Here is a 27,541-nt window from a genome sequence, read left to right on the forward strand (position 1 = left end):
CATTCTAGGCACATATTATTCCTCATGCACATAATATTTGCATAATAAACAGTCTAAGATGTGTTTCCATTATGACATTCAAAAGGGGGGGCATTAGCAAATCACCTATCATTCATTCCAAAAACAAAATGTATGTTAATAGATGTTAATATCTTACATAGAGAGTTTTTCTCCAGTTGAATTAACATTAGTGAACACATGCTAATGGGGCTGTGTATCCTGAGGCTCTTCACTCTCTTCCTGTGTTGTTCACTTGTGGACCACTTAGAATCCGCCAGCCAGCTGAAAACAGACCCAACACGCTGCTGATATTAAAGAACCCCGTAGAAACCTCATTAGCCCCAAACTCGGTCCGCCACCACGGGTCCGTCCACTGGCACCAGTAGAGAGCGCGTACTGGCAGCTCTGAACTTTAAAGATGACATCACTGACAAAGGCCAACATCCTTCGCCTGATGTTTTACTGATTTAATACTGGTTTAAAAATACACCGCTGAGTGGAGCCGCTGGCAGCCTCTTCATGGAAGCACGTGTAGCCTGTCGAGGACGAGAGGTGTTGCTAGCTCGTTGTTGTTGATGCAGGAGACAGATGCTCTGCTGGTGGCACACCCACATGCAGAAGAACTTCAGATCTCACATGTTGAGCGTGAATTGTGGAGGTGCTGTTGTTTCGTCCTGATTTGGCTGATTTAATTGGGCTTTAAGGAGAGAGCGGCTCAGCCAGCAGGACATTGTTGAGGATGACATGGTAACAGTTGACACCTCTTGCTTCTTTTTCCATCTCAGATTTTAGGTTGAGGACTGCTCTCCGCCTCCGTGATCCTGCAGTGACAGACGCGTTTTTCCTAATGAAGTGGTGCTCTGTGTGACTCACGTGTGTGTTGGTGTGTGTTTCAGAGCCCTACAGCCCAGCGGTGTGGGTGATGATGTTTGTGATGTGCCTGTCAGTGGTAGCTGTCACCGTTTTCATCTTCGAGTTCTTCAGCCCTGTGGGATACAACCGCAGCCTGCAGACCGCCAAGAGTAAGAGACGGCGGCGCTCCCACACCGGCACGCCAATCAACACGCCGCCGCTGCATTTCTTAACATCATTACCCAGCTGTCACTTCATCACTTATGTAACAGAGGCGGGAGGGGGGGCGATGTTAGGTCAATGATGCAAAACATTCCGCTTCTTTGAGGAGAAGGTCACAGGATGCAGCTGATTTTGACAAGCTCATCATCGGCTCCTCTGTTTGATCAATATTCACAAGATCACTGCAAGTTGGTTGACCAAAGATTGAAGGCAGAGGGTTAAGGTAAGGTGAGTGAGGACTCCTCCTTCCAATCAGATCCAGGTCTTGAGTAGTTCCTGGCAGCCTCGATTTTGACCCACAGGTGAAGGAGAAGCCTCCCTCTCCTCTCTGAAGCATCACCTGATCCTGATGGAGACGTTTAATATCTATCAGAGCCTTGTGGTCAGGCAGAGTTTATCATTAGAAGAGTTTAATGCAGACAGGTTGAAAAAGACCCCAATTGGGGACCAAACCTGGAGACAGGTCTGGGGGGCGGCTGAGAAGCACCTGCAGTCACGGGGAGCCGAGAATTAAACCTCACATTTTCCCATCACAGATTCTCACATTTCAGGTTTATAGTTCTTCGTCCCCCCATTTTCCTGTAGCCACCTGCAAACCATCACACTGACCTTGTTTGGTGTTCTTCTCTCTCTCAGAGACAGGCGGGTCCAAATTTACCATCGGGAAGTCCGTCTGGCTGTTGTGGGCGCTGGTTTTCAACAACTCTGTCCCTGTGGAGAATCCTCGGGGAACCACAAGCAAGATCATGGTGATCCCATCTGAATACCTTCCCTTCATCTGTGGAATCATGCTTGTGATCCCTTCATGAACATCACAGAGACACCGTTTAACCCTTGTGTAATGTTCATATTGTTGTTACTCAGCCAGCGTTTGTGGGTCTGATGCATTTTGTGGCTTTTAATGCCTCACAATCAAACACTTTTATGTTAAAATACTGAACAGATGTTTAGCTTATCCCAATTACAAGCAGTATAAACAATATATATGGTTAATATTTGCCCTTTACCTTTGTTAGGTCACATTTATAACTTATTATTTAAAACATAATAAAGAAAATCAATTAAAATCAAGATATGAGTGGAAACAAATTTACAAGTGAAGCAAGGTTTTTCAAAACTACTGACTTTTATTTCTTTGAACTTGAAATTTAACCCATTCAGGTGCCCAACACAAGCTGGGTCCCACCGACCCGAACACCACACAAGGGTTAAGCTTGAAACAATGCTGTGTGACCCTCTGAAGTGACAGCGGGTTGACGCCCCCTCCCTGGTCTAACCACTTGTCTTCTGAACACCTGCTGTTTTTACCACCACGAGATGAAAAGTGAAACAATCAGAGGAACGTTTGCTCCCCTCAGGTGCACATTAGAAAAATCCACAGGAGGTTAAAAAACCACGAGGCGTCTTTTCATGTCTGTCCAGGAGTTTTTCCAGAGTAACTCCACCACCACCATCATCTTCATCACCATCACAACAACTCATTGTGGCTCCACAGGCTCTGCAAAAACAGGGTCAGACGAGAATCAGAGAAGTTCTTTTCTCTGCATGGAGATTTGAGCAAAAGTGTGATGCAGAAACTTAAAGTAGGGCAAGACTGAGTTTTCTCTGGTAACCTCGTCCAGATGTCAGATGAAATATGCGATTTCCACGTCTTATTTCCAGGTTTCTTCAGTCATGCCGTCAGTGGCTGACTGTGTCTGACTGTTTGATGAATTGGTGACAACCGCAGCTTCTTACACAGTCAGAAAACGATTCAGCAGCCACTTTTTTCTGCTTCACCCTGTTTGTGTCTCAGGTGCCAAAGCTGTGAAAGTGCATTTCTTATCCCGTTCATTATAGAAATTATGCAAATTAACTTTTTGGCATAAACAAAGAATGCAGCCGAGGCAAATGAAGCCATTCATCAACCTGCTGCAAGCATGAATTTTAATCTTTCACTCACTTCCTGAAGAAAGAGCAGCAGCAGCAAAAACTGGCCAGATGTTTCCTGAACTTCCCAAGAATCCTAAAAGATTCTTGGAAAGTGGCACCATTCAGGATTAGCTACTGTTAAAAGAAGCCACTGCTGGTTCTGAAGTGTTACTGGTGCTGCTGCAGGTGCTGGTCTGGGCCTTCTTCGCTGTCATCTTCCTGGCCTCTTACACCGCCAACCTGGCCGCCTTCATGATCCAGGAGGAGTACATCGACACAGTATCAGGGTTGTCTGATAAAAAGGTACAAGCTGGTGTTGGAACTGACGTTGGCTCCTCCTGTTTCCGAACTTGCTGTATCTGCTTCGTCTTCACCGCCTCCTCCTCGTGCAGTTCCAGCAGCCGACGGAGCAGTACCCCCCGCTGCGCTTCGGCACGGTGCCAAACGGCAGCACAGAGGAGAACATCCGCTCCAACTATCCCAACATGCACCAGTACATGATCCGCAACAACCAGAAGGGTGTGGAGGAGGCCATCGACAACCTCAAGACTGGGTAAGAAGAAGAGAACAGAGAGGTGGAGCGACAGAAAGCTGAAAACAGCCTCGATCCGAGAAAAATGATCATTTCATGGGAAATCACTAAGAAACAGGTCAGATGTAACCACTCTTTCACGGCTGATTTTACACTAGTTTCCAGTGGACCAAATAAATGTGACCTAATTCTGAGTGGAGCATAAGTTTATTGTATATTTGATGTATGGTAATGACCAAAAACCTAATCAAAATATTACCAATTACCATTATTTTTCCCTTCTGGCTCCACCTGTTACAGGCGATTCAGCAAATCAGTAGAAAAACCCGTCGTTTCTTTCAGAAAGAGACGGACAGGATGGTGAGAGCTGCCGCAGCAAGCGTGAGCCTCCGCGTACGGTTTCCACTGGAGGCCTCTTGTGTCTCGAAGGGGCAACAGACTGTTGTGACCTGTGCAGCTCCACCATTATCACAGCTACGCGTGCAAGAAAAAACAAGATGGTGGCAGGAACCGCCCTGTAGAGGCAGAGAATCCTTCCATTTGGATGGGGGGGGGGGTGTTATCTACGTGAGGGGGCCACAAACAGACAAAGAATTTGGCCCTAACAGATAAAGGGGAGGGATGTGTCCATCTTTTAAAAACTCTAACAATGCCTCCTTTCTCCTCTTGCTGTTCTACACCTCCTTCATCTCCTTTTTATTCTACTTTTTATGCAAAAGTCAATATTTTAAACTGGAACAATCAATGGGTATGAAGCTGGATCTGTCTCTTCTTTCTCACCAAATCCCCCCTTTTCTCCCTCTTCCTCCACATTCATTTAATCCTGACTCACACTGACTTCTGCACGGCTCCTCCTCTCTTATCCATCTCTCCTAATACCATCCAACCTCCACTCCTCTTTAAAACTCTTCCCTCCTCCAGCAGAGCCATTGTTCACTGCTCTGTTCTCTACGGGGACTCTGGATGTCTGAGGTTTGGTCATTAGCCGCAGGAACCAAATATCCTGGCTTTACAGCTTCTGCGTCCTCCGTGCTGCTGTTGCTGCATTGCACTGGAGGCTGCTGCAGATGCAGAATTGACACCTCTGCCTCTTCTCTGCCTCCACTGAAAAGAAGGAAGGAGAAGAAGCTCCTCTTTGTGCAGTTTTGCTTTATGACTCTTGATGTCTGGGCTCGGGTTTATACATCATCTGTCAGTGTGTTGACTAGCTGCAGTTCCACTGTTGTCATTTCGCTCCAGGTCACTGATTTCCATTTGATTGTTGGTAATTTTCCCTCCCTCCCTACAGGAAACTGGATGCCTTCATTTACGACGCTGCTGTGCTCAACTACATGGCCAGAAAAGACGAAGGCTGCAAGGTGAGAAATGGCCTCTGCCTCTTGGCGCTGCGGCTCCTCCACTCGGGCCGTTATTGTTCTCCCTGAAGCTGCTGAACAAAGGAAATCAACCCAAGCAACAGCTGCAGCGCGGCTAAACTGTAGCATGCAAATGAGCACTTCTACATCTGCAATAAATAAATCAGACACACCTGACGCCTTTATGCACCTCCCTGATGGCCTGTAGCTAGTTAATATTGTCACTTTTGGACAGTACTGGTGTTGATTTATTTATAAGTTAGTATTCGATACGGCTCCCTCAGCGAGGATGAAAATCCTGCCCGGTGATCATTTATAATAAGGTCTGTGTGCTTCCTGAGCTCCCACCAGCCTCGTTCAGCCATCTCTGCGGCTGTAATTATTACAACTGGCTTGGATCTATATTAATTCCACCACTGAAACAATATCTTCCCTCCTGCTGTGGGATTTCTGAGGATTTCTGAGTTCTCGGTTCAGCTTTTCCAGAGCTCTGACGTGCTTCAACGTGCTTGAATAAGTGCTTACATGTCTCCCTGCTTCTGTAGGTCATGACCATCGGGTCTGGGAAGGTGTTTGCGACCACGGGCTACGGCATCGCCCTGCACAAGAACTCCCGTTGGAAGCGACCGCTCGACCTGGCTCTGCTGCAGCTGGTTGGAGATGGTGAGACAGCCGCTCGGAGGTGGAAGTGCTGGGGAGGGTTTTTAATGGCAGTGCTTAGCGCAGAGGTTGTCGACTCCTTGTTGAATCTGCTCAGGGTTCACTGGTGATAATCATCTCCCTGTGTGGAAATTAGCCTGTGCTGGTAGAAGGTTGCAGCGCAGCAGCTGAGGTCTTTGGGAAGGAAACGCTGATTGACCAGCAGAGAATTGGAGCTTTCAGGTTGGTGAAGGGACTTTCCCAAGTAGCACATCTGGCACAGAAGATGCAAATAATTGAGGATTTTTATATTTCACCATGCTGCTGCTTCTGGAGCAGGCATCGCCGTTTCACCTCTTTCATCTGTCAATTCCGTCTTTTTTTCTCTTTTTCCATTTGTAAAGTTGCTCTTTAAAACTTCAGTCGTCTGTTCACTGATGGTCAACAGTAGATTTGGCGTAGTTCATTTGAAAGCATACTATATAATATTGTCACCTTAATGAAGACTTTTAATGCTCAATAACATTGGTCTTCAAAAGAAAAAAACAGCAGTTGCAGAAATTAGTATTAAATTAAGTTCTAATACAAGACGAAATATCAATTATGCTGAATAAGATCTCAAAGAAAGCCATTCTTTGGTTGGGGGATGCTCTTTCTTATCTGACATTCATGTTCCATTATCCAAAACCTTTGATGATTCTGAGAAGAGAGAAATGACGCTGGTGCACCAGATTCCTCCCAGCAGCTGCTCTTCAATATCTGCTGCCAGCTTTAATAAATTCCTACAAATGCTTGAAGATTAGGATCAGCACCACATTGATTCTGAATAGCTGCCACTGTAGTTAAACCCCACCAGCTCCACGAACATTAACAGTGGTTTATTAACCAGCACTGACAGCCACATTAGGCTGTCAGTGCTGGAGAACTGGTGAAGTGGGGGAAATGTTTGGTGATGGGGTCCAAAATACCGAAACGCTTTCTCACATCTGCTCTTGATGTAAACATGTAAACATTTAAAGCTGCTAATATACCTCACATTTATTCATTTACAGCAATAAGCCACCATTAAACTCTTTAAATGGCACCTTTTGGGGAGTTTGCTGTGATTGGGCCGTTCTCCTGGTCACCTGGCTGTTCATGGCTCTTCTGTTGAGGCTTTTCTTTGCACCACCACCAAAGACAGTATTTACCGTGCTGGTCCTGGTTAACAGCTGTGTGCAAACCAGTCCGCAAACACGTCTGACTGGATGGTCTGTTGCTGCGTCGCTCCCATAGATGACCTGCCAATTCACAAAATACTTATCACTATTCACTAATCAGGTCCAGAGAAAACAAAAGGAAACACAAGAAGAGTTTGTTGCTGTGACCTTCATCAAGAAATGTGGCGTTAAAGTTGTTCTTTGACAATTCTGGCTCCTTTCCTTTCATGCAAAAACCAGCACCGCCACCCCACCACACACACACACACCACACACACACACACACACACACACACACACGCACAGCCAGAGCTTAGAACAAAGTGATAAATTGGTTTAACATGCTGACCTTGACGGGGAGCTGCAGCACTTCTGATTTTCACAGTGGGAAATGTTATCCTGCTGAAATGAACAACCTTTATTTAAATGTTATGCTAACGAACGCGTGTTTCGGCCCCTGCGTCAGACCTCACTCGCTGAAAAGTCCCTGCAAAAGCTCTGGCACGAACACTTCCACCAAACGTGTGGGTGATAAAGTCTGACTGAAACAACCTGGCAGCTGCTGACCGACAGGTCATGCTAGCTCCTGGAACAGGCTGCAGGTCCATTCACCCAATAACATTCTGAGTGAATTAACCTGCATTTCGGTCTGATTCGTCCTGGTTGACGTCTGATCAGAATGCAACAGTTTGCTGCAGCTCTGTGCAGATGAGGCCACCTTTAGTAGCCTCACTAACGCCACCTGAGCCTTTGGTAATTCCCTTTAGAGGCTAACGTTAGCTGTGGCTGTGGCAAAACTCATTTCCCCTGAGTGAAACAGTTTATCTCCATCAGTGAATGATGGGCTTTCAATTGAACTTCATATTTGTGAATTTTTACTTGACAGGTTGTTCATCCTGGATGGTGAGCTACCAAACTCTCATAACCGATAACAAAGATCTTGTTATCCACAACGTATCCCTCAACAGCTCCTGTCACTTTTATGTCTTTGTAAGAGCGTCTTCGTTTTTTTATTATCATTTTTTTTTACTGCTGCAGGTCATTCACCAAATGGCTCCTCTGGGGACCAATTTAGCGTGTTTGCAATTAGCCGAGGTGAGCCGTGCTGTGGAGCAGACAGTGACGGCGGCTTGCGGGGACAGCAGAGGCTGAAGCTGACAGCACATCGATGCTGAAATGGCTCTGCAGACTTTATAAGGACGCTATTCAGAAGTGACCCATCACTGAAGCATCTCTCACGCCTGGATCCAGAATAAATGTCTGTGGGCATCAGGAGTCACTTGGTTTTTGGAGCTGGAACATTTGTGACTGGATCTTGATTTCTTCACAGGGATTCATCAGATGTTTCCATTATTTTCCCGTCTGACATCAGGATTGGCCACATAGGTGCCATTGTGTTTGTGAAAGCATCGTTTCCGTCCACATTTGCATTACTGCGCCTAATTAACAAAGCAGCATCCTCTAGTCTCATGATGATACCTGGACACCCCCCTCCCGCTGTGCTGCCATCTCTGCTGCAGCTGCTGCTTTTCATTTCCAGCCAGGTTTCTATTTATTTTTAGCTTATTAACAGCTTGAGACACACCTGTGGATGCTTCTGCATTGGAGAAAGTTGCTTTTTTGACCTTTCCTGGCCTCAGAATGAGCCACCATCATGTATCATTTAAGATTGCTTGTTCCTGTATCAACAGTCATTCATGCGGTCTTATACGTGTGGATCTTCTGATCAGCTTAAAGTGCATGACTTTGGAAGTGTTTGTGCACAAAGAAAAAGAACCATCTAAACATGGCTGTGTGGATAAACCACCAGAAGGTTCCAGGCACGTCTCATTAATCTGTGACTGCAGGCATCGATGGCGACCCCCATAATGTCTCATCAGTTTGCTAAAACAACAAGGAAACGGCCTGTGAGCAGGTGCACAGCAGCACCTCTGATGTATGAAAAATAAAGGAAATCATCTGGAGATGAAGCAGCAGTGAGTCCAGACCCACTCGTCTCCAGGTACCTCCAACACCTCTTAAAAGAAATGCCTAAATGAACCCGAGCCCGAGCTGCTGGAATCCATAAAAATCCGCCAGCTGATGGTACACCTGGGCTACAGCTCAATGGAGTCCACTGTTTCACGCTGCAACTCCAAAAAAAGCATCTTACGACACAACAGCTCGTGAAACAAGCAACTATGAATGTGAAGAGGTCGCGGCCGAGGCGGCGGCACACATCGCAGCCGCGCTGTGCGACCTCGGGAGATAGGTTTCCTTTTTTCTTTGGCCTTTCTGTTTTTAATCCAATGGCTTCCGAAGCTTCAGAGACACAAAGCTGATTTTAATTTTATAGCCTGAGAACAGGGCCTTGGATATTTCTCTGAATATCTCTCTCATTTTTTTAATTTTTATGTTAAGATTAGTTCCACATGCGCAGATCTTTTGGGATCTGCGCCTGAAAACAAACAACGTGAGGCATAAATAAAGTGGAAATGTGTGCTTATATCCACCACTTTCTTTTTATTCTCCATGTAATCAGACCTGAGGCTGCATTAACGTTTAGAATTGTCTTCCTCCCTGTGGACGTGCAGCATGTTTGGAACAAACCTATAAGCTAACAGGCTGCAGCAAAGCCTGTGTGTCCTGTGTGTCTCCTGAATAAACGAAGGTCAAATCAAAAGAATCACCTACTTAAGTAGGTTTGGGAAACATCCAGCTTTAGAGGGGTTGTTTAACACAGATATGGAAGGTGGGAAGGATCAGCTCAAACTCCTTGTGTAGAATCTGAATCTGCTTGTCATAATCGATAAACCGGGATCTGAATTCCACTGATCTAAACGTCATGGAGAGTTTTTATGCAGTGCTGCCACTCAGCACCTCATTATTGGCTTTAGAAGAAGAATGAATGAATGAATCTGCTCCAGGTCATAATACTCCTTTAAATGCCTCCTGCACACAATATTTATAATGCCACCAGGGGATTAAAGATTGGAGTTCTGAAATCCTCACTGCTGACCAGTATAAAGCTATTACACGTTGCCTGCATTGGAATGAAATGTCGTATCTCCATGGTCATTCTGACACCAGTAGAATGAAACATGAATGCTATTGTAGGCTCTGCCTTTGCTCCTTTTATTAGATTTCTTTTTTCCTCAAGTCCATTTTTCTCTCCTTGGAGCAGGTGAGAGAGGACACAGTGGAAATTCCACCTGTCTGTCGAGGCTTTGTGTGGAAGATTTCTGCCGAGGTGCGACGCTGATTGCAATGATTAACGTATTTATGGGGAGATAACGGGAGAAAGGCCGAGAGGCAAAAGAGAAAATCAGCTGAGTCGCCATTGAAGCTCTGCAAATTAGATTACGGGAAGGAGCTGCACCCAGACCGATCATGTGAATTTAGCCCCTATTGTCATCAGTCGTGCGAGAGGCTGCAGAATTCAACAGTGAAGGAAAGTTTGATTCCTTCTCGCGACTCTGGGGGAATTAAAATGTGATGCAGGCGTCAGTGTTGGCCTGATTTATGTTTTGTTTGAGTGGATTTGACGTCTCAGTCAACATGGCTGCGATCTGGCGGTAATTAACCAGGTCAATTAAGACTGTCTCTGGGAGCAGTTGGAGCTACTGGAACAGTAGCAGAATATGGGATTGTCTGTGTTCTACTGTTGAAAGTCCTCAGAGAACAAGCACATTAGATTTTCCGAAACTTTTTATTAATGCATCGTTGAGAGCTGAAAATCCCACAATGCTCCTCTGCGAGTGTGTAAGCACGACTCAGACGCTTCGAGAGTTTAATCCTGATGACACGGGAGGCAAATTTCAAATCCCCACTGAGTTTGAGAGTCAGTGAGCAAGGCATCAGAACCACATCATCTGCATTTCAAATGTTAGAGTTCTGCGAACAGACCAGATCGTTTACACTGATGTGACTCTTTAGCCTTTTTCCCTGTGTTTTCTCTCACGTGTCGGCATCCATGCTAAAAGACAAAGAAAGAATTTGGTTACACAGCATGAACTCCGTTCCATTTGACAGTAAACACTCTGATTCTGGATTGTTTGAACAGTTCCATTAAGGCTGTGACGATGTCATGAACACTTCCTCGTTCGGGCTCCTGGGTTATTGCAGCTATGCTGTTGGATGGAGCCGTTCCGCCTGTACGTAGAAGCAGTTCTGGCATCAGCTGTGGAGATTTTTCTGTAATAGAATAAAAACAGATGGCTTCATGCTGGCAGCAATAAAAACTCTGGATAACGTTTTTGTAGCTCTCATGTAGGAAAGAAGCCGAATGGCTTCGGTTCAGTGAAGGTTGAAGAACTGAAATGAAAGTTGATATCAAGCCATTTATGAAGAGTTTTTCAAAAGTGTTGCTGATGTTTCAGTCTCAGAAGGAGAAATGAGGACGGAAATGAGGACTGAAAATGCCTCTGATGTGTCCAGCAGATGTCATTTTTTAAGATGTCCCCATCAGTCTTCCCTCCTCCCCTCTTAATTGTCTTTGGGAGAATCTAACAAGATTAATTCTGTCCTGCTTCCCCCCAGCTGCTGTCTTCACCTCTGTTTCCACTTGTTTTTAGAATCTGGGATAAAAATCTCATTAAATGCAGTTGTGAAGAATAAAACAAAAAAGCTGAGTCATCTTGGTTGCTGTTTTCTGTCCATCTCTTTATCTTTTCATTTACCCAGTGAATGACACAAAGAATGACACTTCTTTTCTTCACTTCTCTTTCTTCTCTCCCCTTAATTCTCTTGCAGATGAGATCGATATGTTGGAGCGTCTCTGGCTGTCGGGGATCTGCCACAACGACAAGATTGAGGTATCCCATCATACCTTCTCCCCAGTTTTCTCTTTCTGGTTATTTTTGACCATTTATGCTGAGCCATGGTGAATAAATGTGTCTGTTTCATACAGAACAGTTATTTGATGGTGGTTCTGTGTGGCAGGGCCTTAAACTGATGGCTGCTTTAACAGCTGGAGACACAAGGTTTCCTGTTGCACAGCTGCTTGTAATTAACTTAGGAACTGCTGTCAGGAGACAAATTGGACTTTGTTAGTAATAAATAGTCTCTGTCGCCTCCTGTGGGTTTCCTCTGGGCTAATATAGTGTACTGTAATATTTGCCGTCACATATCTTCTTCTTCCCCTTCCAGGTGATGAGCAGTAAGCTGGACATTGACAACATGGCTGGGGTCTTCTACATGCTGCTGGTGGCCATGGGCCTGAGCCTGCTGGTGTTTGCCTGGGAGCATCTGGTGTATTGGAAACTTCGGCACTGCGTGAAGCGGTCCGGCAAGATGGACTTTCTCCTGGCCCTCAGCAGGGTGAGTCTCGCCCTACACCTTGGTAGCCATTAGAGTGGGTGTGGCTTCACCGTTCAAGGGCACACGTGAGAAAATCAGCAAAACAGACACAGCAAATGTTCACTGAGACAGATGTGACTCATGTGGACATGGGACAGCAACGCATCCCACAATGCACCTCAGCCAGAGAAAACAGCAGCAATGGAAGCTGCGTACTTCAAAGTACGGGTATCCAAGTGTGTACTCCAGGAGTTCACAACTCTGTCCCTATATACCGAGTGTTGAGTCATGGTCTTCAACAGTATATTGAAAAAAAGAGAGAAACCCAAAAATGAGCTTTGGGGAACGCCACAAAGTCAGTTAATTACTGTGATAATTATAGCGCCTTTAAATGCTCCTATTAGATATAAAGGAGTCATAATGTTAGCTTCAGAGTTAAAAGAAGCAGTGGTGAAATACAGAAAAGAAAGAAGAGTCAGCTGAGGAGGGATGGCCACTGAAGTGGAAAAGAGACTACAGAAGAGACTGCAAAGAAGCTACTTTTGTCTCATCTCTCTGGAAAAGACAAACGATGACTTATTGTACCATCCTGCCTTGAGATGTAAAGAGCCTTTAATTAATCTGTCGCTGTAGATGGTTTTAATTGCAGTACACTGAGGAAGGAAATTAAATTTGGCTCTGAATTCTGAATACATAATGTATACCTTTAATATTTGGATATTATTAGTTCAATCACACAGCATAACCTCATCAGACTCCAGTAAATGAATGGAATAATTGCTCTTTTGCTTTAATGAGCATTGTGTTTCTTTTTGTAATTAATCTATACAAGCCTGAAGTTTTCAGTAATCTCTTATCAGCAGATATTTGTATTGTTCTTTGTTCTTTTCCTGTGATGTGGCTCATGTTTGTTGTTCCAAATTACCCCAAAATTTGATTAAATCCTCTGGTGACGAATGTAAGTGAAACGTGCGACCCCAGCCAGCACTCTCTGTTATCCAGATCCCTTGCCAGGCTTCCCTGTAGGCCCTTTTTCGCCGTCCAGCCTGTTTTTCCGCTTGAACAGCTCCTGTTCTTATCTGTATAATTCCTCATTCTACGAGTAAAAACACTGATTCAATGCAAACGATGACCAGTTGGCTTCTATCTCCTGGCCTCTACGCTGGCCTTGCTCTGCAGCCTTTGCGGCTGAACTCAGCAGCCTACTTTGCACCAATCAGCGACTCCCCCCAAGTTTCAATTTCACAGTGTGCTGCGCTTCATCCTCCCAAGATGGCGATAGCGCTTCTGCTACTGCGGCTGCTGATTCATACATCCGGAAGAGCCGTTATTAAAGTCTCCACCAGATCCTCATCCTGCTTGGGAGCAGAGACTTAACCGACGCGTTTGGTCATTAAAATGTGACGGATAATTGACAGTATTGTAGATGGGCCTCATGTATGAAGAATAATGGAACCATTGTGGTTTACATGGCTCCCCTCAATTCTAATTATTGAATCCCCATCTATCCACAGTGAGTATTTGAGCGTTCAGTTGAAATAGCATCCAAGACCAGAAGAGAGCTTCATCTGACACAGTTCTAATCATATCTGAATAACCGGCTGTGGTTTTTCATGCTTTCTTCTGGAGAGTGGAGCATGCTTGGAACGCTTAGAGAGAATCACGAACAAACCCAAATATTCTGAAACACTTAGCACATAGCGACATGCCACTAATTATGGGCTAAAACACTGGATATATTGGTTAGAATAAATATGGTGTCCATACACCATTGGGTCCTAACTGCGCTGTAGCTCACTGCAGTCAAATTTAGTAACCTGTGTCCCTCCAGTCCACATCACCTTACGTCTCTCTGTCTCACCTTGGATGTTACTTGTCCACTGACGCATCTGTTTGGTTCTTGAAACTGACACTGATGCTTTTAAAGTACCAGGGCCTTATGCCAAAGAAGAAGCTTAAGTTAGGGACCGTGACCAAACATTTATATCTGACAAGAATGGCTGGAAAGTTTCCAGAAGTCCATCTTAATTTAAGTGGAAGCCATACAGTAGCAGTTTAACTGCACCAATGCTGCAGCAGCCAGATTTATGTGCTGCATCTCACTCTCAAGCAATTTTCTGAAACGATGGTGTATCAGATCTAAACTTTGCTAGAGGTTTCCTTGTCAAACTTGGGGATGTACAGCCTACACATCTTCTTTTTTTTTTTGCTTTATACGCCTTCTTATCTTGGTCTTTGACTTATTTGCTGTTCTGATTGCATCTTTTTTTTTAATCTGTCCATGCAGGGAATGTACAGTTGCTGTCAAATGGAAGATGAGACAGTTCAGAGTGGACACAAAAGCTCTCTGCCACAGTACCACACTATGACCACCATGCCTGCAGCAACCCAGCAGCACCTTGTTACAGCCACTATAAACAACACAACTGCCATCACCATGGTGCAGCAACAGCAGCAACAAAAGCACCACCAGCAACAGGGACAAACCTATACCACCATGCTTCCTGGATCCCCACCGACCACAGGACACTCCGCAATGGCCCTCGGACCCTCAAACAGCCCATTGCTGGAAGGGCCCATGCCATGCTCTACCTTTTTACCACGCCATGATCGGAGGCTTGCTGTAGTTGATCGCTGGAATAGGCAAAAGCCAGAAAAAGTTCTAAGTGGTGGGAGCAGCGGCAGTTTAGGTGTCGGAGGGATAACAGGGGGGATCAGTGAACTTCAGGCTCAGCAGCAGTACCAACATAACGTTGGACCACACTGGAGCTTACAAGGAGGTGGACCAGCGGGAGGTGTTGATACAGGACTAGATGAATATAAGCGTTATTATGGTCCTATAGATCCAGAGGGGCTTGGAACTAACTCTGATCAACAGGCAGGCCCCCAGCAGACTCCCAAAGCTAATCCTCGAGGCGCAAAACCCACGGGGATTCCACATCTTCCTCCTAAAGGCCCTCAACAAGGCCCCGGGCACCTAATCGCCAAGCCACCTCCTCCGATCCCATCTTTCCCAAGACGGCCCCCTTTCTGGCGGCGTGGGAGTCTAGTTCAAGCAAGAAGAAAAGGCTCAGGAGGCCCGCTGTATGAGAATGTACTCCCTCTCGGGAGGCGAGGAGGTGGGAGGTATGGGCCAAGTGATGGAGTTGGGAGGAGAGGAAGACGTCCTCCTCCTCCTCCTCTGCCCATCCAACTTTCTTCACCAACACACACCCCTACTACTCCCTCCTCCCCATGCCGTTTCTATTCCACATGCTCCAGTGCCTCGTCCTCATCTTCTTCCTCTACATCATCCTCATCCTCCTCTTCATCCTCTGCTTCACTCTCTAGATCTAATTCACCCTCCTCTTGCTCTACTGACAGCTCTTACAACTCCTCGTTGAGTTTCCGGTACCGAGCAGGGGACCGTGATTTTATGGTGGACGAAGACTACGACTCGGATTTACTTACAGAGGAGTCCAGTCTTCTTTTAGGATCAAGAAGAAAGATTCGTTCACGACGCATGTCATCGCGGTCACTTCCTTGTAGTCCACCACCTCCACCGATCCCTCCACGAAAGCCACGTCCTCAGAAAGGTTATGGAAGAGAAAGAACTGGCAGCCAGCTGGCCCAGTTGCAGGAGTGGTGGGCCTCATGGGGCGACAGAGAACAAGGACGGAGAGAAAGCAGTAGGGGAGAAGGCGAAATGACGAGGGAGGAGAAGAGGCACAATAAAGAACGGGAGCATGAGCGAAAGAGGAGGAAAAAAGGCCGAAAGAAAAAGAAAAGGGAAGATAGGGAGAGAGAGCGAGAAAGAAAGCGACGCAAAACAAAGAAGAAAAGAAAAAAAGAGGATAAGATGCGGAAGAGAGACTCTAAGAGGTCAGAACAGTTAGGAGGAGATGTTGAAAAAAGAGAAGAGCTCAAGCCGGGCACAGCAGACTTTCCTCCGTACCCTCCCCTGAGAAGAGAATCTTTTCGGAAAAAAAGCGAAAGCTCAGTCCGAAGCTACGGTTGGAACATCCCTGGTGATGAGGAAAGAAAGGAGCGAGATGAAAAAGAAAGGGGGGATGGGGAAGACAACAGAGGAAAAGAAAGACACTACAGGCGACGGAACAGCAAACATTACCCAAGTTCTAGCAGCAAGCCACCTTCCTCTGTAAAGTTTTGGGGAGGGGGTAACCCATCTTCTGACACAATTCCATCTGCCTTTCTACCCTTGTTGCCTGTTTCCTCTAAAAGGAGGAAAAGCAAAAGTTCTGACAAAGACACTGTTGGAGTGGAAGGAGAGAGAAGGCCTTTGCTGGGACGGAATGGAAAAGGTGAAATACACCCCAAAGAAGGGCTGTCGTTCCACGAGTGGGAGTCTGAGTTTGAGCATGAAGAAGTGGAGTCTGAGATTGAGAGGAGAAAAATGGAACATGGAAAAAGACACAGAGGAGGAAGAACAGTATCCGATGAGGAGCGAGAATGCGATAAGGTAGTCGGCATATATTCGGATGATGATGGTTCTTCGGGAGAGTTTGGAAAGTTCGAGAGGTACTGGGAGGATCATGAAGGCAGGGCAGTAGGAGGAATCGGAGGAGGTGGTTGGTTTTTTAGCACATACCCTTCAAGCAGAGATGACCTCTTCTTGGAGCGGGGGGAAAGGTGGGGGACTGCAGAGAGTGGATGGGGATCTAGTGGTGGAGGAGGAGGAAGGGGAGAGAGAGGAGAGAGAGGTTGGGGCTCTGGATCTCACTGGCCTCCACCTCCTCTCACACCACCACCTCCCCGACGATACTGGTCAGTAGATAAACTCCACATACAAGATGAGAAGAAAACTAAGCGCAAGTCTAAAGACAAAGGGAGAGGACACACAGCTTGTCCCTCCTACCACTCCCCCAGACACCACGCACACAGTCATTCTTCGAAATGGGCCCGCGTCACATCCCGAAGCCAAGAAGAACTTTACCAACACTGCCAGAGTTTTGGCGGTCCCCTCAAGCCGAAACTTGACTCTTTGTGTTCCACCAAACCCGATCGCTCTCAAAATCCATCCAAATCTGGCAGCCAGTCGAACCTCAGTATCCAGCAGCGGAGCCAGAGAACAGACAGGGATCGAGACCGAGGACGGCAGTCATCTCCCCCTCCGTCCCTCATACCTAACCTGCCACCCCCCCTTCCTGCCCTTCCAGCTCCTCCATCCTCATCTCACCCTATCCACGTGCCACCCCCTACCTCCTCCTCTTCTGTGTCCTCACCGTCTGTGGTCTCATCTACCCCTGGGGCACCCCAGCCCTCTTCCATGGCTGCCGCAAGTGCAAAACTTCAGTACCAGAGATTGCGCTCTGTACCTCAGCCCCAGAGGTTTCCTCAGTCACCTCACTTACCCCTCAAAACCAAGAGCCTTTGCTCGCGAAGGGGGTCAGCCCATTTCTCCAGTGTGGAGAGTGAGGTCTGAAGGACCTTTCAATAAGATTTCAACATTAATAAGGAGCCATGGAGGGCCGAGCATGGGAGTTGGATTTTAATCTGCCGGTCAGCAAACAGGCTGCACAGCAAACATGCTCCTAAAGATCTGCACAAACAAAAATGACAAACCACAAAAGCCAAACTCACCCAACGCGGTAGGTCAGAGGGACACAGGAGCGGATGTCGGTTAACCCTTTCCTTCCTCTCAGTACCTGAAACACCTTGGAAAGAAAACCTGGCATCAGCGGCGTGAACAGAGACTCAGTAAAGGGCTTTGGATGCGGAAGCAGAGCCGGAGTTCGTATCCAGACAACTCTTGATGCTTACTGAGGGCTCAGGAACTTGCTGTGTGCCTGTTGCTCTCAGAAGCCTTTAACGCTGACAGTGTTCTTATATTTCTCTTGAACAGTTCAGTTTCCCTGACCTTCCGTTTCCCTTAACAAACTGTTTACACCCTCGCAGGACTGTGACACCCTTCTGAGGCACGTTTGTTGTGTATGATCAATGCCTACTTGTTTAGAGGGAGAGAACGGTTGATAACCATCCTTTTATACACCCACTTTGTGTTCTCTTTCATTCATTCTTCACCTTCTCCCCTCTTGGTTTGTCTATAGCTATACCCCCTTTACCTTCCTCACTGTTGCCACATTTATCTCTCTCATCATCTCTTCTTCATCCCTTCCCTCGCGGCTCCTCTCCATGTGATTACTCTGTGCTGTTCTGTATGTGCACTCTTGAAAACAGGGTAAGTCAACTGTGACTGATTCTACTGGCTTAATGAAAAGCTGAGTGCCAAACTCAAGTGGAGTTACACATCAATCTGTCCTTTAGCTGCTGTGTTTCCTTTTGTCTCCCAGATCGGTCCATCATCTTAGCCATGCAAATCCAGAGCGAAACACACACACACACACACACACACACACAACACACACACACACGCACATGTCAGCAAACCTGTTGAGCAATATATCACTCACCTGTTTGTTTCTCACTTTACTTCTGTGTTGTAGCTGTTCTTGATGTTAATGTTATACTGTTTCGTATCTCAAAACATGTATTATAAAGTCCAAGACGATGTGATCACTGTGCCACACAGGCTGCACCTGGAATCTGTCTCTGAACTACCTAATCATGACAGAGGCAGTGTCATCAACATCACTGCATTTGGTTGAATGTAAATGTACCCCCAGACAAGCGTGCTGGCCTGCGATTCAGGGCAACGTCACATTCTGCTGCGTGAGCCTGAGAACGCACGTGATTATTGGTGAAGCCATGTTAGCAGGTTAGCTTGAAATTCTTCTGGAATTTCCTTCCAAGAATAGAATCGTTAAACAGTCTTGGGGGTGAAAAACCAACTCAGATTCGGAGTCATGTGCACGACATGCGGTTACTGGGGATTTTAAATGGCATAAAGAAAATACTCCTGTGTCTTTGACTATTTTGTGAGTGCACGCTAATCATTTTAGGACTTAGCAACATGCTGCCAGGATCATGATCCGGAGGATTTTCATTGTTGTAAAATGCAGCATAGCACTGTGCCTACATGGGATCATAGCTAAATGTTAAAAAGAGAAGTGCCAAATCGTGATGATGGTGTGCGACAGACACAACAGCGACTCCTCTCCTGGCTTTTTTTACTTTTTTTTCTGAAATTGTACATTTTTTCCGACATTGAAAAGGTGCAACCAAGAGCTATAAATCCATGATCGATCTGACACCAGCAGTTACACATAAGGAGAAGCTAGCGAGTGTTGCCAGAGTTAGCCGTCCACTGAGCATCCCAATTTGGCATCAGGATTTTGGTTCTAAATAGAATTTTATGGAGGAGAGAAAAAGTTTTTCGGTTGATCATAGCATCTGAGCCATTTCCCACGACGCTCGTTAGCCTAAAACTGCATCTGAGCCGTTGATTCCTTAAAATGAAGAAAACAAAGAGAAATTTTAAGTTTTAAATGTGCAGAATTTCTTTGCCTTTGAAAATCTGTCTTTTTCTGTCTCTTTCTCTCTGTCTGTCTGTCTCTCTCTATATAAATATATATATATACCTGTATATGTGGCGGTGGGTAGTGTTAGAACAATTGTTGTTTGACAATTTTGATATTTGGGATTTCTTTTCTCTTTTTCATTCAAAGTCCTTTCAATAACTATGTGGTTATTTACCCAATCTTTGCGTATAAACACATATTCTGTCAAATTAATTGAATCCAAATATACATTGGGGTGGAGGCAGTAATCAACATTGATGAACAGTTTATATGTCGTCACCAGGTGCCATTTCTGCACATTCACACACACCATAAGCAGCTCAATTCCCGCCTAACAAACTGTGCGTTACTTTCACCGTTAGATTGAAATAATTGAGGCTAATTTTTGTGCAGCGCATCAGTGAGCTAACCTACCATTAGTGACGTCCAGCAGCTGCTAGCAGTGTGAAAGCAAAGCTAATGTGGGTGTTTGAACAGAGGATTGAGCCACCAGTCCTTCCTTCTCTTCCCTCCCCTCCTCTTCCTCACGTCGCTCCATTGTGTTGGTGTGTCGTTTCTTGTAAAGCTTGTCTGTTTTTTCCCTTTTTCAAAGAAGAGTATCTGTGGATGTATTTATTTCATCACTTTAAAAAAAAGCCTATCTAAATATGTATGATAAAGATATATGATATATTTCAAGATGCTTCAATCTATGTTATATAAGTTTGTCTACTAAATTTTCGCTATTTATCTGGATGGATATGTCATTTCTGTCTGTGTGTCTCTTCTTGTCTCCTGCCCAGCTCTCTTCCCCCCAGCAAAAACAGAGACCAGTATGTAACTGTGTTTTTGCTCACCTAAGACCAACTATCCGCCTCCATTAGCTATGTACCATAGCTAACGCTGAGATTTCAACCAAGTGACCACGTGGACGGTGTGTGAGTGTCTTACGACCGAGTCACTGTAGCAGTGGCGGCGCGTTTGTCTACCCAGAGGGGCCTTTATTTTTGGTTTGGGCTACAGGTTCACAATTAATTCAAACTTTTATGAATACAGCAGCTTTGACCACGACTCTCACTTGTGTAGGGGGTCACATTCTGGACCCTGTTTCAGGTTGTCCTAGCAGTTTATACCGCCGCGTAACAGCCGACCTCTTTTTGAAACACGATGTAGCGAGCAGCACATGCTTCCCTGCATTGGCTGTATTAATACACCAACTCCTGCACAGCTACCCCTGCCAGTCAACCTGTACACTATATATAAGGACTTTGCTACTTAATGTGTGTGAAGTGCCGTAAAAGGTCAAGAACAATCCTACACGACACACATTTCTTTCCCTAATTTTCCAGATGTGGTGGAGCTAACGTGACACATGTTGAGGGCAGGGGAGGATGCTCGCTGGGATGTTTTCCACTGAGGCCAAATATGGGGTTTCTTTTGATATGGACTCGTTTACATGTTTCTAACACATGTAAGGTCATCTGTTTTACACACCTGAAGCATTTAAAGTCCCCCCCAGCCCCCCAATGCGCCGGGTTTGAGCCTCCAGTGGAAACGCATTCACGGTTTCTGCTTGTACACCTCTGAAACAACGTCTCAAGGCCTTGTATCAATACTGCTGTATTGACCGACTGCTAGTTGTGCTCCACTTTATTGTCAAGCCTCGCACACTCGCCGACACATGATGACACCCACACACACACGGATATGGGTGGTGAGATGCTGCCACCAGTGAGGACAATGACAAAACTGTGCTGTACTCCGAGCAAGACAGAAATAAAAAAGATGATTTTATTATAAAACAAACGTCTGAGCTTTCCTTCTTTAAGGCTGTTGAATCAGCGGGAAAACGCTGTTGTCTTTGAGGAATGTTACGTTTTAACTCCCAACATCAGGAAGTAAGTAATGGTTCTAAATCATTTAATTAAACGTCTCCCTTCCTGCACAATTTTTACTTTTTAACCCTTTTAATTCTTCAGAGGATAAATCTGCTCCCAGTTTTCAATTCAACACATCTGTGACAAGAAAATGGGCTCAATTCCGTCAAAGGAGTGGATGAAAGGCAGGAAAATAGGAGAGAGGTGATTTAAAGTGCTGATAGAGGGATTAAGGTGGGGAGGAGATGCATCATCGGGTCCCCGCAGGAGAAGATGGAGACGGTTGTGACTCCTGCCAACAGTCGGGCCCCGCTGAGCTGCGCCCGTGTGGATCTGCAGACATGAAGGAATCCCAGGCTTCATCTGTCATCCGCTCGCCTCCATCGCCACCCACGGAAAAGCAGGAATCACCTTCTGACTCCAGCTGCAGCGTTTAGACAGCTGGGTCAGAAGTTCAGACGTGTCCTGGTTAGCTCCTCCCACCCAGCGCATCGCTAAGACAACACTTCCTGAATACGTCTCCCCTGGGACGTCCATCTGCACTCACGTTGACTGGAACCCATTAAACTGCGGCGCTCGCCGTCTCTTCCTATAAAAGGTAATGAAATGTTTATCTTCGCGGGGGGGTCTGTTCTCAGAAGCACTGGGGTTATGAGACACTTTATGTGAAACTGTAGAATTAGTACAGTGGCTCAGCCAGCCAACCCACACACGAACCAGCTGTGGTCTAAAGATCCAGGAACCCTCGCGGTTCCTGCCTGAAATGAGTACGTGGTCTGTTTTCAGTGACAATATTGTTGTACAGGAACAGAGAGGAGGAGACCAAGAAGAGTTCTGGACCGATTAGCTTCAACTGTGCAGCGTCTGTTTGTCCTCCAGCGTTGAGCACAGCTGTCAGGAGAAGATGGCACGCTGAGGTGGTTCAGCAAGGAGACCGAAATGGAAGTCCAAAAAAACCCAGAGTCACCTCAGTTAAACTGCAAATTTAACATTATTTACTTTCACTTTCCTTTTGGAATTTCAGTTATCACAAATTCCAGCTGTGCCTGAACCCTGGGTAGTAAAAATTCCAGCTGTGACCAGCTGTGAAACGTGTTTCAAACATGTCCTGAGCCCTCTGTTAAAGTCTCGTTTATTAGGGATCTGCTGCCCCCACTGACATTACCCCCATCAGTCACTGCTGCCTGGGGGCGGGGTTGTGCGTGGAGGCATCTCACACACACACAACACACACACACACACGTGTCAACGTGCTGCATGTGCTCGGCTGATTTATGGTTCAAGTCTCAGGGTCTTGATGCACTGAGGTGTGGGCTGAGTTCATGTTCAGGTCTCTGAAGGACACCATCTGACCTGAACCTGGAATCAGTCCTCCTGAGCAAATATCAAGATGGATGATATTCCAGGTTAAAGCCTATGACCTTCTATTTATTTCCATACTCTTCACCTCCCCTGAGGCTGAACAGCACCCAGCTTGGTAATTCCCAACCGTAATTCCTTCAGGATCCCCTTACTGAACCAGGATACATTTTAATCAAAGTATACAAGCAAGGTGGCAGCTAAAGCTGGACAGAGACTCAAAGAGTCAGTAGATGAAATGATACATGAAAAATGATTTTGGGCTTTTTATTTCCACTCACAAAGATTGAGCTTCTGCCTCAGCAGGAACAGTGACCCCTGGTGGCTTGATGCTGCCATAACAATGAGGATGCATCAATGCATAGACCAGTTTATCCAGTCCTCTTAGAGGCTGGATGGTTTAATATTAGGGGATGAAAAAAATGTGCTGTTTGCTTTCAAATGGCTTGGCTGTGATTGGCTGGTGTTTGTAACGACGCTTTAATGTAGTTCTTTTATCATAGTGACCCCACAATTACTACCAGAGCGATTAAATGATCCTGAAACACGCACGACTTTTCAAATGTGCCTTTATGCTGCAGCCCCGCAGGGCTTCATAAACAGCGACTGGCTCCTAATAAGCATGCTGTTATTATGATTGCACCTATTACGTGTTTGATGATAAAAGCACCTTTTAAATTCTAACGTCGCCGGCATGATTGAAAATGTGGTCCCTCCGTGTTCAGCCTTCATTTTTCTGAGCACATCCTCACAAACGCGACACAGGCAGCACTCCCTCTTGTGCTGTGCACCTATAATTAATGCTGCACACACACTCTGGCACACCCAGTCTCCTCACTTTGATGCGCAACTGTCTGTCTCATCCAGTTGGCCTCTAAACTAAATCACTATTTTGTGGGTTGAACTACAATAATGAGCTTTCAGAAGGAAACAGTGTTGTGTTCCCGCTGTTTGCTAATAGATGGACATATTTCACCTCCTGGAGCTTCTTGGAGCTGATGGAGAGATCCAGCCTGGATGATCTGGGTGGGGGTGACCCCAAACTCACTGACCTAACCTGCCATTAGCGCTTCAGGTCACCTTAATTGATGGCGTCATCGCTCCATCCTCCCCAGCATCCCCCCCCCGTGCTTGCTCTCGTCCCTCCTCTTCTGTGTGCAGAGGAGAGATTCAGACTCTCCCAACAATCTTCAACTCCCAAATCTGCTCCACACAGATGTTTCTGCAGGAACTGGGCAGGAAAAAGGTTTAATATTTAAGGAAAATGACAACTAGATTTGGGGTCACTGTAATGAGCAAGGTGGTAAATATTTAGTTTGTCCAGCAAGAATATAATTTTTGTATTTCCTGATCATCTGTTCTGGTTTTCTGCAGACAGCTATTACTTGTGTGAGTGTGAGGCGGAGAGAGACCGTCCGCAGCGCACGTATGTGCACCCGACATGCCCGGAATACAAGACAGAGCGTGACTGAAGGACCAGAGGGGAGATCACTCCCGTATCCAGGGGCAACACAGGTAACAGGCGGAAAAGTGGCGCGGCGCCGGTCCCACAGCCCTCACGGTGAATCGGACAATGAAGAGATTCATCCTAATCTGCATCCAGATCTGGGCTGAAAGTGGGCAGGGTTGATTTCAGGTGCACGCAGGAGCAGCTGATTAGTTTGTCCTGTCTGGTAGACGGTGTTTTAATCAGCCGGAGCACCTGGAGTCCTGATTACCTGCACAGTTATTAAACATGGCTGCCCTCAGCTCAGCCCCCATCAGCCCGTACGCTGACACCCGGGTTCATCTGGATCATTACGATCATTATAAACAACCGGAACGTTGCAAAAGCAGCTGCCAAGAGCTGTTAAAAGTAATGAACTTATGCATGAAATTCATACGTTCCCGGCATGAAAATAAATGCAGCTCATTAAAATTTGTGCAATTGCCTCAGCCCTATCAGGTGATTCAAGTCAGACGTACGAAGGTTTGATCTTTCTCCCGCATCATTTAACAGCAGGGAGCGAGCTGCTACCTTCAGGTGAGGCCGGGGGAGGGGGGGGGGGGGGGGCGGCTCAGTTGTGACTCAGTCCTGGATGGAAAAAAACAGCCGTTCAGCCTTCACTCGTCACTGATTTGTTTCATTTTCCTGCATCCTCTTCACCTCAACCAACAACAGCCCAGAACATCCAGTAGAACAAAAACATATGACTTTTACGTCTGAAATTCACATAAAACATTTTAGGCACCAGCAGCAAATGTGACAGGTTCAGTCTGGAGAAGGAAACTCAACCCATTTCAGACTAATCTGCTGCGTAAAATGAATTAATAAACTGGATCATTAATGAAAGGATCTTGCATTTTTCCTAACAGCGTGTGTTTTTAGCAGATTAGCCACAGACGGTTGTTTCCCTGTCATCTTGTCATGTTTGTTGGGTTGAGATCTTGATTTCCTTCCATCCCTTTTCTTTGTTTTTATTTCTTTATAAAAAAGGCTTGATTTTCACCAGTATTTTCTTGGCCTAGTTTGCTCAGAGATGCTTTCTGCTGCAGCTCCAAATGCAGGAGGCCTTCCATCACTCAGCTTCATCTTCTGTCTCCAGGTCAAATCCTCAAGTCCTGGAGTTGACAAAAATCTACCGGTTTGTTGAGTTTGGTCTGAGAAATCGGACAGTTTTTGAGTCGATAATTGTAACAGTTACAGTTACGTTCTTTTCTTTCTTTTACGTTCTACGTTCTTACAATGCTTCTGTGGTTTCATTTAATCTGGTAGCACCAATGTGTTTCAAGTGAACAACTCCCAGTTTAACCGTGACATTTCATCTTTCTTGTGTGTTACTTCCCTCCAGCAGCAGCTGCTCTTCCTCCACAACTTCTCTCTATTCAGCGTGACAGCGGCTGCATTTATCTGCTCCGATGTGACGTCGTCTGCTGCTGAAATCACGGCTCTTCCTTTGGCTTAACTCTTCAAGACATATTTATCGTAAGGTGCCGTGACAAGGAAAATACAGCCCGAGTGACTCAGGAGGACTGACGGACGAGGAAAGAACAGAATTAAATACAGACCTGGAAAGGTTTGAGAAAATTGTTTTATTCCATAAAAAAACAGGGAAGGTCAAAAAGTTGATAAGAGAGGTCAAAGGTCAGGGGGCAGAAGGAAGCCTCAAGTGAAAAATGGCAAATGTGGATTAATCAGGAAGTCTTTTTCAGTTTACAGTCACTTTTTTGGTAGAGGGAGTTTATTATCAGCTAGTTATCGGGAAAAATCAAGCGCCCACTAGTGGCCACGACTGTAAGGACAATCTAGAGCTTTTAATAATCACCTGCAAAACTCCCTCCTGCAGAAAACATCTCTGGACCTAAATATGTTGCAATTAGAAGGATTAAGGAGGGGTCTGTGTGCCCACAATGCATCAATGTCATCAATAAGAGCAGGACTGCCCCTGCTATTAAGATGTCTGCCTCTTTGCTTGGAAAATTTATTGATGAGAGCAGTAAAATGTAAAGAAACACACGGGTTTTCATTGACAACAAGTAATCAATGATTCTGCTTTAACGAACAGAGGTTTTATCTGGCGGCTCTCCTCTGAGCAGGACTGTGGGAGGCCAACAGGGAGGCCTGATGCAGGGCTGTTTGATCTCTTAGCTTGTGAAAAGTGAATCAGGGATGAGATTTTCACATGCTGATGTATCAGTGAGAAAAAAAACTCTCTTAACATGGTGACATCACACAGAAACCCTCTTTACGCCTTCCTTTTATCCACAATCTCTCCAGAGTCCCATTCTGCCACCAGGCTGTGTAATTTCTGAGAGTCGGTGTTAAACCGTTAAAAAGAGCTGCCCCGTGTGTGATGGCGTGTGAACAACGGCATAACGGGGCAACAAGTGTATTAAGCTATCATGTGAGGGCCTTCCCTGGTTCTGACCTATGGATGCAGTGAGAGTTTGAGTGATTGTCCACCATGTCTCTTATGCACCAGCCAGTCTGACCAGGAAAGATGCGGTTTGTGTTTTCACCACCTCAGTAGGTCGTTAGACAGGTACTTTGTCAATCGCCCCCTACTGGTCAGTCTGTAGTAGTGCCACTGTAGCGTCAGCTTCTATTATGTTGAAGAGATTTAATAAACAGGATGGGATCAGAGCAGAAAAATACAGAGTGGGGAAAGATCTGTCACTCTCTCCAAATGTTTTTTTTCTTCATTTTTTACTGCACTTACTTTGGTTCCAGGCTGATGCACCTCTGCTGCTCCAGTGATTTGGTGGCACAAACCAAATCAGTTTGAAAGAGAAGCGACCTCTTGTGTCCGGATCACTGCAGACATCCAGTTAATCATCTCATCGTATTAATTTGTAATGTGCACGGCCCGAAGAAGACGGCTGACCTGGTGATTTATGTCGACTCCGCGCCTATCTAATATCATCTCAACCAGCTGATGAAACGTTTTTACACCTGCTGACTTCACTAATTGAATTTGCAACATGCTTCATGAATATTTTTGTGGCTCCACTGACAGTAAGAGGTAGATTTTCTACACACTTACTTGTTTCGGAAGAAAGGTGATAATTTTGTCACTCTGCCTGTGATCTTGCGGCGTTTCCGAACTCTTCTGTCAGTGAACGTGATGAAGCTGTGGGGCTCCACCTCACCTCCGCAGCACAGGGCTTCTTCCTGCTAATGAGGGCGCCAGAAAGCTTTAAAACTGTTATTAGAATTATGCAAAAATCCTTTTGGCAGCCAGAGAGCTGCTCTATGCTGCATGGATAACAGATGGCGCCTTTGTTTGGCAAATCTGATCACCTGGATCAATTAGGAAGCATCTTTTTCATGTGGCGCTGGTGCAAGGAGCTTCCTTCAGTTGTTTCGTGCACGCGTGGAAGCTGCTCCGATGGCGCATAGAGCCAGAAGGTGGTGTGTGCACAGTGCTCGTGCCCAGAAATT

At 45.8% G+C, this 27,541-nt stretch overlaps 1 protein-coding gene and 1 long non-coding RNA gene across 3 annotated transcripts in view; both read left to right on the forward strand.

The window, feature by feature from the left end:
• The window catches only part of grin2da (glutamate receptor, ionotropic, N-methyl D-aspartate 2D, a), a 93,231-nt gene extending 72,041 nt beyond the window's left edge, over positions 1 to 21,190 (forward strand). For both annotated transcript variants that reach the window (XM_057020600.1, XM_057020601.1), the window contains 9 exons: positions 897 to 1,022; positions 1,711 to 1,823; positions 3,172 to 3,288; positions 3,378 to 3,538; positions 4,806 to 4,875; positions 5,418 to 5,535; positions 11,442 to 11,503; positions 11,838 to 12,008; positions 14,275 to 21,190. In XM_057020600.1, coding sequence (XP_056876580.1) covers positions 897 to 1,022; positions 1,711 to 1,823; positions 3,172 to 3,288; positions 3,378 to 3,538; positions 4,806 to 4,875; positions 5,418 to 5,535; positions 11,442 to 11,503; positions 11,838 to 12,008; positions 14,275 to 17,409 — 4,073 coding nt within the window. In that variant the 3' untranslated portion in view covers positions 17,410 to 21,190. The remainder of the gene's footprint in view (positions 1 to 896; positions 1,023 to 1,710; positions 1,824 to 3,171; positions 3,289 to 3,377; positions 3,539 to 4,805; positions 4,876 to 5,417; positions 5,536 to 11,441; positions 11,504 to 11,837; positions 12,009 to 14,274) is intronic.
• A 565-nt stretch (positions 21,191 to 21,755) lies between these two features.
• LOC130518190 (uncharacterized) lies at positions 21,756 to 27,541 on the forward strand. The gene is made up of 3 exons (XR_008947954.1): positions 21,756 to 21,859; positions 23,995 to 25,676; positions 26,831 to 27,541. It is a non-coding gene; the product is annotated as an uncharacterized LOC130518190 (long non-coding RNA).

The sequence above is a fragment of the Takifugu flavidus genome, chromosome 21 (assembly GCF_003711565.1).
Source record: "Takifugu flavidus isolate HTHZ2018 chromosome 21, ASM371156v2, whole genome shotgun sequence".
NCBI lineage: Eukaryota > Metazoa > Chordata > Actinopteri > Tetraodontiformes > Tetraodontidae > Takifugu > Takifugu flavidus.